Source organism: Fundulus heteroclitus, chromosome 17 (assembly GCF_011125445.2).
Source record: "Fundulus heteroclitus isolate FHET01 chromosome 17, MU-UCD_Fhet_4.1, whole genome shotgun sequence".
In the NCBI taxonomy this organism is placed as follows: domain Eukaryota; kingdom Metazoa; phylum Chordata; class Actinopteri; order Cyprinodontiformes; family Fundulidae; genus Fundulus; species Fundulus heteroclitus.
In genome coordinates this window covers 20,216,092-20,229,802 of record NC_046377.1, presented here as the reverse complement: position 1 = coordinate 20,229,802, position 13,711 = coordinate 20,216,092, and the positions used below count along the sequence as shown (strand labels likewise).

General features: G+C 48.3%; 1 protein-coding gene across 1 annotated transcript in view; it reads right to left on the bottom strand.

Moving 5' to 3' along the window:
- golgb1 (golgin B1) overlaps positions 1 to 13,711 on the bottom strand; it is a 28,385-nt gene that overhangs the window by 2,349 nt on the left and 12,325 nt on the right. The window contains exons 11-19 of the mRNA XM_012853408.3: positions 7,778 to 12,563; positions 6,269 to 6,680; positions 5,952 to 6,185; positions 2,134 to 2,961; positions 1,856 to 2,049; positions 1,600 to 1,759; positions 1,380 to 1,480; positions 1,194 to 1,265; positions 52 to 142 (exon numbers count right to left, since the gene is read on the bottom strand). Of these exons, the coding sequence (XP_012708862.2) occupies positions 52 to 142; positions 1,194 to 1,265; positions 1,380 to 1,480; positions 1,600 to 1,759; positions 1,856 to 2,049; positions 2,134 to 2,961; positions 5,952 to 6,185; positions 6,269 to 6,680; positions 7,778 to 12,563 (6,878 nt within the window). The remainder of the gene's footprint in view (positions 1 to 51; positions 143 to 1,193; positions 1,266 to 1,379; positions 1,481 to 1,599; positions 1,760 to 1,855; positions 2,050 to 2,133; positions 2,962 to 5,951; positions 6,186 to 6,268; positions 6,681 to 7,777; positions 12,564 to 13,711) is intronic.

Below are 13,711 nucleotides of genomic sequence, written 5' to 3'. Positions count from 1 at the left end.
CAGCTATTAAAGTGACAGATGAGGTGGGTGGGAACATTAGAGGAGCCTAACCCGGGTGACGGCTCCTTCCGGCGGTTCGATAAAAACAGCCGTCTCAGAGTGATCCTCCTCGTTTGCAGGGTGCCAGGCAGCCTGGCTGTGACTGATGGGAGTAATAAAAAAAGGACGTTAGGCGATTTATTCATGGTTTATAAACCGCTTAACTGATGAACACATGAAGGAGACAATTTGTGGATCTTTTCTGTAAAAAGCATTACAGTCAAAATTATACAACAGAGGCATGAGATGAGGTAATCTTTAAAAATAAAACAATTAAAGATGACAATCTTTCATAAATTATGTGTGATTTTAGGGTAAATTTGTCAGAACCAAAGTGAACAAAGTTGCGGCACAAGAGCTGAGAGATGCTTCGTCAACTGTGGGCCGTGTTTTCAGCCAACGGCTCTTTGAGAATCAAAACGTCGCTTCTTGGGTGTTTTTTTATTTCATCCCTTGAGCTCAGGAGAGTTTTTCATGTCTGAAAGCTTCACGGTTTAGAGCTTCTAGGAAAACGGCACAAAGGAGAAAACATCTTGAGAAAAGGCTGGAAAATGATTCAGAAAGCTCCAGGGTTTTAAAAAGTGCTCTATGAATAAAAACAATAGATATCAGACATAAAAGTATTCAAACAGCTGTTTGCTAATTTATCATTTGCTCCTAAAGGCTGAACCACAGTTTCAGCTTAAAGACTCAATGCAATTTATTTTATTTATTATTTTTAAATGTTATCTATTTATTCATATTTAATTTATGTGATTTTTATTAGTTAATACATTTAATTAACTTTTATTCTCCCAAGGGAATAAAAATAGTTTTTAATTATTATCAACTATTCTTCTCAACCATTATTCAAATTTCTTATCATTTTAATGACATTAATTTACAATTTTTTTTACAATTACAGTTACCAAGATTGTGTTAATGATAAGTTTATGCTATTTTTAGCCATGTTTAATCATTGTTTTACTTAATGTTTGTTAATTTTTACCTATAATTTTACATTATTTTGTTATTTCTAGGCTTATTGTCACTGCAAATTTCATTATTCTTAATTTTTCCTGCGTTTTTTCCCCCCCATTTGTTTATTATTTTTATAGTTTTGACACGGTTCAGTCACTGCGACGAGGATTTATTCCTGTTTTCAAGGCTCGTACCGTTTGAGGCGATCCTGTGTCGCCATCAGCTGCTCCTCTACTGCCAGCCTCTGCTGAGTCTCCTCTTCTAGTCTGAAGCACAGAAGACAAACATCAGCATCTGTTCTGTTAATTTATGCCACTTTCATTTTTTTACTGGTTGATGCAGTTTATAAAAAAAAAATAAAATAAAATAAAAAAAACGACCTCCTCTGTAGCTCGATTATCTCCGCTTTAGAGAAATGGCTCTCAGACAGGCTGCTTCTCTCCTGTGGGGCTCCAGGAGGACTATCTCCTTCGTCGGTGCCCTGCAGGGACATTTGAAGACCCAAAACATAAGAATCCACAAACATCAAGACTAAAAAAAACACTTTATTTAATTTAAAGCTATCTGCTGTGTGGAATAGTAGGGTGATTAAAGGCCTACTTGTCTCTGCAGCTGTTCCCGTTTGAGTTTGGGCTTCTGGACTCGAGCTTCTTCCAGCATGGAGGTGAGCTGCCGCAGCTGCTGGTCTTTCTCTGAGAGCGTGGCGAGCGTCTGCTGCTTCAGCTGCTCCGCCTGAGCCATCCAGTCCATCCTCTCCAGCCTGAACACACATCAGGTCACAGATTAAAAAAAAAAAGTTAGCTAAATTTACCACTCTGCTTTGAAAAGACTGGTTGATCTGATGGAGAAGTGGAACCTGAGGGACTCGGCTTCTTGCTTTCTGATCTCCATCATGGCCTCCAGCTGCGTTATGGCCCCCAGCATGTCCTCGCTCCTCCTCTTCTCGTCTAACAGCTCCTGGCTGACTTTGATCAGCTCTCCTGCTCCCAGCCGGGACAGCTCCGACTTCTGCTTGTTCAGCTCGGCCGTCTGCGCGTTAAGCTGCTCCAGCTGCACATAAACAGAACGAAGGGGAGTCGTTAGAAAAACTAAAACTAAAAACTAAAAGCGTCCCGTCGGCAGCTCTCGGCTCACCAGTCTCTCCCTGTCGTTCTGCAGGGCCTGCAGGGCGTTCTTCAGGCCCCACACCTCCCCCGTTGAGCCAGCAGGGCTGCTGCCGGGCGCCGCCCCGGCCTTGCTCGTCTCCTCCAGCTTGACGCTCAGCTCCCTGGCCTGGTTCACCGCCTGATCTCTCGCCTCCTGCAGGGAGGCCATGGCTTTGGCGAACGCCTGGTTCTCGGCCCTCAGCTGCTTGGTGGTGTCCGTCTCCTCCAGGAGGCGCTGCTCGACGATCAGCAGGTCGCGGGCCAGCTCCGCCACCCTCTCCTGAGCGCTCTCCGACTCGGTGCGCATCACGCCTCCCTCCCACCGCAGCTCGGCCAGCTCCCTGCTCTCGCTCTCGTGCTCTTGCCTCTCGGTGAGGAGACGCTCCTCCAACTCCTCGGCTCGGGCTCTCTCCGCCTGCAGCTGCTCCCTCAGCTTCTCCACCTCCGCTCCCGGAGCATCCATCACCTGCGAGGCTGGTTTGACGTCGGGGGCTTGACTCGCAGTCTCGGTCTCCACTTTTCGTATCTCCTCGTCTCTGGCTCTGCTCAGGCTCTGTAGCTGAGCTTCCAGCTCCTCGCGCTCCCTCTCCAAAGACGTGATGCGCTCTCTCTGAGCTGCCAGGAGCTGTTTGTGCTGGGAGTCCTTCATGCTTAAGACTTGGTTGAGTTCATCTCGGTACCCATGGAGCTGAGCAGACAGCTTGGCCTGTTCAGCGTTCATGTCGTCTCTCTGGACCAGGAGAGAGCGAAGCTCCTCTTTCAGACTGTTGTTCTCCTCTGCAGCCTCTTGGATCAATCCATCCTTCTCCAACATCACCTGCAGGACAACACAGAAACTAAAGCAGGCGACACAAACTCAAACACATTTCCTATTAGGGCTGAACGATTTTGGAAAATAATCTAATTGCGATTTTTTTTCTTAATATTGCGATTTAATGCAATTTTTTTCCCAGTTTAATTTATCATGTGTTTTAGAATATATACAAACAACAAATCAATTTGTTTCCTCGCCATGTGGATTAGTTGCTAAAAGACCCTCAGCATCTAAACTCTGTGTAGAAATTATTGCGTTCTGCCTACGATATATTTCAACCAAAATTGCAATTTTGACTTTTCTCTGCATTAACCACAAGCAACTAAAATGGCCTCTAAATAAAGATGTTTGTAAACAAGGACTATTTTAAATATGAACTTTTAATATTTCTATTGATCAGAATATTATTCAAGAGAACAGCTTTTAATTTAATTGGACATCAATCCTTGTTGAACATAAAGTGCAAAGTCCAACCAACAAGCAAGTCTATGTATTAAACTGATTGACCAGAACTTAATTCTTTGTATGATTATACAAACTCTAAAACAAGTAATAAAATTAGATTATCTCACTGCTGCAACTGTCTTCCCTTCCATGTGGAGGTAAACCCACTTCAAACATTTTACCAACACCTAATGGACGTGTCTAATTCCCTAGTTGTTACATAGCCAAAAATTGCAGACCTCTGCGATTTGGAAATTGTTTTTTTTTTTAAATCACCATTATATTGAAAATGCGATTAATTGTTCAGCCCTATTTCCTACTCGACTGAGGTCAGGACTTTGTTCTCCTTAAGCCTGAAGAAAGAGGAAAAAATCTCTCTGTTTCATTATTCTGGCATTTAGCGGAAGGAGCAAAAATTAGAAATATCAAATACAAGCCACACTTTTCAGACATTCATTAAAAAAAAAAAAATGAATTACACAAGAATGTCCTACATGTGAGTTAATTTATCTCTTAAATTCAAGCAACATGCATTAAAAGTTGTCTTTATAAGTGTGGAAGAGATGAATGGTCATGATTAGTAAGTTGCCATATTTACAAATTTGAGTAGAGAGAAGCGTACGATATTTGTCTTCACTCGTTCACTAAGGAACATACAGTTAAACCGAAAATAATTCATACCCCTAGGAGAAGTTTTCACACAAAAACATAGTTAATGGTAGGAAATGAGACATAAATCTCTTAAAAATTTATTTAAAAAAAATTCAATTCAGTTTACTCAGAATTAATTATACCTTTCTAAACAGATCAATAGGAAAACCTTTAATGGCATTATGGCATGTGTGTCAAACTCAAGGCCGGCAGGTAGAATCCGGCCCGTCAAGGGACTTTATCTGGCAGTCAAAGAACAAAACAAAAAAAAAAAGGCTTATCATGTCAAAGTAGAAGCATACATGTTTTTAAATTGTATAAAGTGGCTAAAACTGGGCCTCCTGTAGCAAATGTTGATTTTATTAAACTGTGTAGTAACAGCTTCCTGCCACTAGATGTCAGTTTTCAGATTAAAACAACCCAGAAATTTCCAAAGAGAAAAAGTGATGCAGAATCATGAGTGTTTACAGTGTAACTCACCCCAATATTTATTTTTATTTTTTTGCAGATAAGCTGTATAAACTGGGCCTAAGGGTGCTACATTTATGTTACTAAGCAATTTTTATATTTCTATGTGAACTGAAATGAAATTCTGAAATCAATAGTATCATCTATACACGTGTAACCGACCTTTTAATGACTCCATGATGCTAAAGTGGCCCAGTATAGAAATTAGTTTGACACCCGTGCCTTATGGTGATCAACCATCCGCTTTCTAATGCCGCCCTGGGCAACCGCCAATTAGGCCCGAGTCATAAATGGCATCAGAGTTTTCCAAGTGTCCACAACAAAAAAAGAACCTAAAACCAAACATTAATAAACTTATTTTTCAATGCAAATGAAACAACTCTTATTATTGCTGACCAGATTTTTTATTTTTTTTTTGCACGGTTACACCGATATCTTGGTGATGAGCTCCATGTCTTTGAGGCTGGAGGGTCTCCGTATGATATATTAAAGAGTTATTTTTGTTCTTTGACTATGTATTTTGGGAAAAACTGATTAGTTTTAAACTAAGAGCAACATACATGCTCGTGCCTGTTATGTTGCTCACATAAAACTAAGAACCACATGTGTTATTGTGCTATAACTTGTTTTAACTTGTGGTGGGAACCTATGACAATGTGTTGTGGGAAAGACTGATTCTGTATTCTTATTTTGTTTGATTTGTTGTATGCAATATTATTTTTGCTTTGCACACTGCTGAGGTGCTGGGAACGGGTTCTGTTTGGGAAACATGCTTTGGGAGGCAGGGCAGCTGTGGAGGGAGAGATGGCCACTCTCGCTCCACATCTGACTCTTTGTTTACAAGTATATAAAGAGGTGACTGCCCTCAGCCCGGTGAGTCTGCCGTGAGTTCGTGTGTGGATACCGGCATCGTGAACGCTGATCTTAACCTAGGACTGAGGGCTCCCAGTTCGTGTCAATGGTAAGAGCTGATTCTGAGAATCTGTTGAGCGTCACGTTTGTTTGAAAGCTTGTTGCTTTATTGCCTGCTACTTTGCGTGTGTGAAGAGCTAATTGTTTGATGTGCTGTATTCTGTGGGGAATAATAATAAATGTGTGCCTTATATTCTAACAGAAACAGTGTTTGAGTCCTTATTTGTGTTTGCCGATCTCTCCCGATCCTGAAATAAACATTTCATAAAACACCGTACCATCACCCTAATCTTCAGCTCCCTCTCTCAAGCGTTAAATTTCTCCCAGTCAGAAGAAACAGCTAAACTAAAAGCTTGACTTTAACTTAAATCTAAGTGTGAATCGGATGTTTGGCCCGACTTTGACTCCCTAAGGATGGAAAACGTTTGTAAATAAATGCTGCGAATCAGCCTTTTCAGTCCTGCGCCTTTCCCTGCCGATGTGCCAATAGCTCCTCCATTCAAGCCAATTCAGATTACCTGCAGGTGTTTCTCCTCCAGCTGCCTGTACATGTTGAGCACTCTGTCTCTGTCGTCCTGCAAAGAGCCCATGGCCTTGGTAAACGAGTCCAGCTTGGCTTTCCGGTCGCCGCTCTCCTCCTCTGCTTTCCGTAGTTTCTCTTCCAGCTCTCTGACTTCTCCTCTTCTCTGCTCCAGCTCCTTCTCGGCGTCCCGCGCCCTGCCGTCCGCCTCTTTTCGGGCCTCCTCTGCAGCCTTGGGGTTGGATTAGACACAGATACAGTCAAACACCCTTTGCTGGTCTTATTTAACGTTAGAGAGGGAAAACATCCGTTTACCTGCGTCACCGCTTGCTCCTTCTCCCCCAGCAGCTCCACTTCCCTCCTCTCCTTCTCGTGTAACTCCGTCTGCAGGCTCTCCGTCAGGACCTTGGAGGAGCGCAGGTCCGTCTCCAGCTGCTCCACGTTCAGGCACAGGCGCCTCTCCTCTGCCTCCCTCTCCATCAGCTCGGTCCTGGCCCGGTCCACTTCGCCCGTCAGCTTGCCGACAGCCTCCTCCAGAGTCCGGACCCTCTGACCCAGACTCTCCAGCTCGCTTTTCAGGGCGCGGCCTTCGTTCTGAGCAGCTAGCAACTCGGACGTGGTTCCCTCGAGCTTCGCTCTTTGCTGCTCTAGGACGTCTTGGTGTTCTGCGACTTTCTTTTCCTCTTCTTCCAATCTCAGCTGCCAATCTTTTTCTGCTTTCTGCAATCTAAAACAAAACATTTTATTTATTTTTAGTTCCTGGCAAGCGGGATCATATTTCTCCAATTTTAGCTTCCCTTCATTGGCTTCCTGTTAAATCAAGAATAGATTTTAAAATTCTCCTAACGTACAAAGCCCTTAATAATCAAGCTCCATCATATATCAGAGCCCTGATTACCCCGTATATTCCTAACAGAGCACTTCGCTCTCAGACTGCAGGTCTGCTGGTGGTTCCTAGAGTCTCTAAAAGTAGAATGGGAGGCAGATCCTTTAGCTATCAGGCTCCTCTCCTGTGGAACCAACTCCCAGTTTTGGTCCATGAGGCAGACACCCCGTCTACTTTTAAGACTAATCTTAAAACTTTCCTTTGTGACAAAGCTTCTAGTCAGAGTGGCTCATGTTACCCTGAGCTACCTCTATAGTTATGCTGCTATAGGCTTAGGCTGCTGGAGGATATCAGGGTCTATTTTTCTCACTCTATAGAGTTCTACTGTTCTTCAATTATGCATTGCGTGTCGTCATTTCTGCTTTAACTTTTTGCTCTCTCTCTTTTATCTTCATAGAAGGTACACCTGGTCTGGCGTTCTGTTAACTGTGACATCATCCAGAGAAGACAGATCATCCGCTATTACCATCCAATGTAGAACAGATTACTAGATCAATGTGTGCTTCTGTGCTTTTTTGTCTCTCTTGTTGTGTCTCTGCTCTGTCTTCTCTAACCCCCAGTCGGTCGAGGCAGATGACCGTTCATACTGAGCCTGGTTCTGGTTCTGCTGGAGGGTTTTCCTTCCTGTTAATGGGGAGTTTTTCTTCCCACTGTCGCATCATGCTTGCTCAGTATAAGGGATTGCTGCAAAGCCATGTACAATGCAGACGACTCTCCCTGTAGCTCTACGCTTCCCCAGGAGTGAATGCTGCTTGTCGGGACTTTGAAGCAATCAACTGGTTTCTTTTATATAGGACATTTTTGACCAATCTGTATAATATGATTGAACTTGACTTTGTAAAGTGCCTTGAGATTACATGTTTCATGAATTGGCGCTATATAAATAAAATTTAATTGAATTCAACTTGACCAACACAGATAGAAGAGACGACTTTTACCTGTTTACAGACTGTCTGAGCTCCTCTTTCAGCGCCGTCTCCTTCTGGAGCTGGTCTGCCAGCTCCTTGGCCCGCGTTTCAGCCTCGCGGACTTCGGCCTCCTTCCCCTGCAGGGCGCTTTTAAAGCGAGTCTCCCACTGCCGGGCCTCGTCCAGAACTCTGTCCCTGTCGTCTTGCAGGGAGGACATGCTGCGGGAGAAGGCGGCCAACCTGGCCAGGGACTCGTCCAGGCGAGCTTGGGTCTCCTGGGCTCGCCTCTCCGCAGCCTCCGCCGTCTCTCTGGCTTGCAGGGTAGCCTCCTCCTCCTTGTCCCGCTCTGCGTAGGCCTCTTCCAGTCGGAGCTCCATCTCCTTCAGCTCAGCTCCCAGCCTGAATCTCACCGAGTCCAGCGTTTGCTCCGCCTCAGCCTTCAGCGCGACCTCCCTCTGCTGGACGCCGCGCTCCATGGCTGTTCTCGCAGAGACCGCCTCGCTCGCCTCCTTCTGCGCCTCAGCCAGCTGGGACTTACAGCTCTCCACCTCCGCCTCGGTCCTTCTCAGATCCTCTAAGGCGTTTGAGCTCTGCAGCTGTGATTGCTCTAGCCGGCCTCGCAGCTCCTCCTGGCCCAGCCGCAGCGCTTTAGCTTCTCGTCCCAGCTGGCTGATGGTCTCCTGGTACTGGATGGAGTCTCTCTGAAGCTGCCGCACCTCCAGCTGCTTCTCCCTCAGCAGCTCCTCCAGCTGCTTCGCTCGGCTCTGGCTGCCTTCTCTGACCCGCTGGGCGGACCTGAGCTGCTGCTCCAGCTCCCTCTGCTTCCCGGACTCCGCCTCCGCCTCGGCTCTCTCCCGCCGGGCCTGCCTCGCGTCCTCCTCCAGCCTGGCGGCTCGGTCCCGCTCGCTCTGGACCTCGGCCTCCAGCTCGCCCCGCTCCCTCTCCAGCCTCTCCGCCTCCCGCTGCATCCCGGCGAGGCGCTCCTGGTTGTCCGCGGCCTCCTGCTGGTAGGCGGCGATGCTCCCGTTGAGCTGGGCCAGCTGGTTCATCAGACGCTCCTCCAGGTTGTCCTTTTCGGTCTCAAGGCTTCCCAGGAGCTCCTTGAACCGGGCTTCCCTCCTGGAAGCTTCCTCCGTCAGCTGCTTCTCTCTCTCGAGGCTCTCTTGAAGGTTCTTGTCGTTTCTACTCTCCTTCAGCTCTTGCTCGAGAGAGGCCAGCGCGGCTCGGAGCTCGGCTTCCCGTTCTTGCCAAAGTTCCCTCTCCGCGTTCAGAGCCTCAATCTCCCTCGTTTTATCTTCCAGTAAAGTTTGAATCTCCTCTTTTTCGTCTGCGGCCACAAGGTCGTCTTGAGGCTCTGCTGCCGTCACGACGGCGTCCGACCGCAGCGCCGTGACGAGCTCCTCTACGACGGGCTCGGGGCTGAGTGGACGTCTTTCCTCTATTTCGGCGAGTTGCTCCTTCAGCTCATCAACCTGCTGCCTAAAAGCGTCTCGTTCTGCTGCCGCGGCTTCCAGCTCGGCTCGCAGGGCTCCCATCTCCTCCTGAAGGTGCTCGTTTTCGGCTCCGACGGCACGGCCATCTTGTCTGGAAGCCGACCGTTCCTGCATCTCTCGGAGCCTCTCGTTCTCCTCCTCCAGCTCCAGTATCTTCTGCTGCTTCGTCTTTGCGAACTTCCTCATCTTGTCCTTCACAGAGTCCACCTCTTTGTGGGCTTCCTCCGCCCGCCTTTCTGCTTCCTGCCGCGCGGCCTCCTGGCCCCTCACCTTGGACGCCAGCTCCAGTCTCTCCTGCCTGGCGGCTTCCAGGACCTTCCTCACGCGCTCCGCCTCGTCGCTCACGTTCTCGTACGACTTGAGCAGCGTCTCGTACTCGTCCTTCATGCCCTGGACCTTGTCCTCCCACTCCTTACACCTTCTCGCCGCCTCTTCCTTCGCCAGCTCTACTTCCTTCTTGCTGGCGTCTTTCTCGTTGATGATGCCCTCCATGGCGAGCTTCAGGCTCTCGCAGGAGGACCCCAGACTCTGGTTCTCCAGCAGGGTCCGGTCAACCTCCTCGATCAGTCTCGCCCGTTCGCTTCTCAGACCCTGCAGCTCCTCTTCTGTCGAGTCCATCTTCTGCTGCAGCTCTGCGACGAGCTGCTCGGCCGAAGTCAGCTGCTCCTTCAGGCTCTTGTTCTCCTTGAGGGCCTCCTTGCGAGACACCAGAGCCGCCTGAAGCTTTCGCTGGAGCTGCTGGAGCTTCGCCTCGCCGTCGTCGTCGTCTTGCTGTTTGTGGGAAAGCTCAGCCTCCAGCTTGTGCGATTTCTCTTGCTCCGCCTTCAGTTCCTCCTGTAAGGAACTTATCAGCTGATCCTTCTCAGACACAGAGTCCTGCATGGAGTGCATGAGGCTCTTCTGCTCGCTCAGCTGCTCGCCCAGCGCCGTTATCTCGCGGTTCTTGTTGTCCAGGAAGCGCTTGAAGTCGTCCACTTCGGCTTGAAGGGTTTCCGTTGATGTTTCCGCAGAGGCTCTGGATGCAGCTTCCATGTCTGCCTTCAGGGTTTCTGTAAACGCCTCGGCCTGGCGATACTTTTCTCGCAGCTCGCTCATCTCCTCAGAGAGGGAATGGATCTGGTTTTCCTTCTCCCTCAGGGCTTCCAGCTCTTTGCCCAGTTCAAGTATCTCAGACTCCCTGAGCGTGAGGCTGGTCTGGGTTTCCTGGAGCTGCCTCTCTAGCTCGGAGTTGAGGCGCCGTACGTTTTGGATCTCGTCTTGAAGGACTCTGAGAGACTCCTCCGGTTGTTCAGACACGACACGAGACAGCTCTGAAGGTCGCTGATCTGGATCGCTCGCTTGTGGTTGCGAAGAATCTGCTTCAGATGTAGCAAAGTCGACCCAATCTTCTTGAACCCAGTCGTTCGCGGCAGGCTTCTGAGGTGGACCTCCACGCTCAGAGCTCGCTTTCTCCTCCAGCTCCCTCAGCTTGTCCAGAAGACCTTCCCGTTCGCCGCTCTGCACCTCGAAGCGCTCCATCAGCTCGTTGTACTCCTCTTTCTGCTGCTTGAGCTGGTCGCGGTGGTGCCGGTCTTTCTCTTTGGCTTTGCGGATGGTCTCTTTGCGGGACTCCTGGGCTTCCTGAACCTTCTTCTGGAGCGTTTCTCGCTCTGCTTCCAGGGAGGCCACCTGAGACTGCAAGGCGGTCGCGTCAGAGGAGAATTCAGGTCGGTTGCTTTCAGCTTCTTCACTCAGCTTTCTATTCAGAGCAAGCGCCTCAGCCAGGACTTGATCCTGATGGCCAAGTCTCTGCTCAAGAGTCTCCACCTCTTCTTCTTTGGCTCTCAAAGCTTCCTCCAGCTTCACGATCTTGGCCTCCAAGTCCTGACTCTCGGATCTCTGAGGGAGATTTTCAGGAGCTTCTTCTGCTTCTGCTTCATCTTTTTCTTTCCATCGTTTTGCTTCCTTCTCAAACTCGCTGACTTTCTTCATGAGCTCCTTGCGCTGCACCAGAGCCGCCTGAAGCCTCTTCTTCGTGTTCGCCAGCTGCGTTTCCACCTCTTCCTTCTCCTTCCTTAAGCCAGCCAGTTCTCCGTCTTCTCCGGACTCCTGCTGTCGGTCATCCCGGACCTTCTCCAGCTCTTCTATCTGCTCCTTCAGTTTATCCACTTCGCCTCTCATCTCAAACTTTTCTTCCTCCGCTTGTAGGAGTTTGGCAGACATGCCGTCGTTGAGCTCCGCCGCCTCTCTTTCTTTCTGGGAGAGGAGAAGCTGCAGCTCTTGAATCTCAGAGTCCTTCTTTGATAAAGACTCGTTGTGGAGATCCGAGGCGTGAGCGTGCTCAGACAAGCTGTTTTCCATTTCATGAAGCCGCCTCTGAAGCTCGGAGGAGACGAGTTCTCGGTCCTCCAGCTGAGCTCCCAGCTTCCTGGCCTCGCCTTCCTGCTCAGACAGAACTTGCTGCATCGTTTCCAGATCTGCCTGCAAAGCCTCGATCTTCCGCTCCTTGGTTCTATTGTCATCGTTTAAACCCTCCAGCTCTTCCTCCAGGAGCTGCATGGCCGCCCTCTGTTTCTCCACCACGTCGCCGTTCTCCAGGCTCGACTCGAGCTCCTTGGACAACCTGAGCGCTTCGGCCTCAGCTTCCTCCCTGGCGACAGCGAGGGACTGCGCCTCCTCTTCCAGGCTCTTGATTCTCTCCTGTGACGCCGCGGCTGCCTCCCGAAGCCTCTGCAGCTCCGCCAGGAGTTCGCTGTACCTCTTCTGCAGCTCCTCAGCTAAAGCCTGGGCAAAGAGAGACACGTCCGGCCCGGAGGAGGAACTCTGCTGGGTCAAGTGGACCTGCACCGTCTCTCTGATGACGACGGACGACGACGACTCGGCTGTGACCGCGGAGGCTTCCTGCTCCATGCTCGTTGCCACCCAGGACTGGCTGACGTCCTGCGGGACAAGGGGCCACTCCTGGTTCACGGCTTCCAGGAGGGTCCAGGTGCTGTGGGCCACCTCTGAATCGGTGCTGGTGACCATCTCGTCGGAGGAGGTCCCTTTTGATTCTTCGGGAGACTCGGACTGGGGTCCGATGAGCTCTGGGCTGCTCTCGTGCTCAGCGGGAATGGAGAGGACAGAGGTGTCCTCCGCGACTAAGGTGGACTCTTCATCTTGTGCATCTTCCAAGGAATCAGGGGGAGCTGTGGTGGACGCCTGCTCCTGATCCGGAGTTTGATCCGTTTCCACTGACGCTTCTTGTCCTGACGTTTGTTTTGTAGCAGCTTTGATGGATTCTCTCAAGGCAACCAGCTCCTCGTCTCTTTCTGCCAGCTGCTGTTCCAGCGCCAATATGTGTGCTGCAAAAAGTTCAACATAATTTATGATTTTATTTCAAATCAAGCACATTCCTACAGGCACCACATTACAGAGGCCTTTATGCATAACGTTCAAACTAAATCTGACTTTAATTACAGAGTAAATGATACCAATTATCTTAAAATAGTCTCAATTTATTACAGCCGATTACATTTAATGATATTTTAAGATTTATAAAATCCACTTTGGTCGAATCCCACGCAAAATGCTGTGTATGAAATATATTTGCAATTCTGGTTAGAATTACACAGAAACTGGAAGTTGACAGAGTTTTTATCCTTAAATGCTTTTAAGGTGAAAATGAGAGAATTTGGGACGGCCTCAGTTATCTGTAATTGTTTTACCTGATGTTTTTTGTTTTTTTATGTCATTTAACCTAATGTATCCCTGTTTAATGTGTAACTTCCTGCCTCTTGTCCATGACTCCCTTGGAAAAGGTTTTTAATCTCAATGGGATTTTTTTTAATAGTTCAATAAAAGTTAAATTAAAAAGAAGAAGTTTAAATACATCCACCATGAGCAGGAATATAATATTAATTTTCTTTTTCCAGGGGGAAACAACTGGAAAAAGAACAACTGTGATTTGTAAGAACAAGAATTGTGTGCAAAGGTTTGAAATTGTGGATTTTTTCTCATTTAGACATGGTCAGGATTACAAGATACAAGCTCAAATATATACATACACCTCTACTTCTTTTGCAGCTCAACCATATGCATGTACGCCAGGGGTTAAAGCAAAAAGAATCAATTTAAAATTCTAGACAGCACCAGGTTCCTGGGCATTCACATCTCCTCTGACCTCTCCTAGACTGTGGACACCTCCCCGCCGGTGAAGAAAGCCCAACAACAGCTCTTCTTCCTCAGGAAACTGAAAAGGTCTGGACTTCCCACTAAACTGCTAAAGAACTTCTATAGACCCACCATAGAGAGCGTTTTATGTCTCAGCATAACTGTGTGGTATGGTAGCTTCACAGTTCAGGACAGGAAGGACGTAGCACAGGTGGTGAGGACAGCGCAGGGCATTGTGGGACGCCGTCCGCAGCATCTAGACTCAATTTACGCAGAACGAGTCCAAAGAAGGGCCAGACCCATCTTCCACCAGGTAAACGCTTCAGAAGCCTCAAAGCCA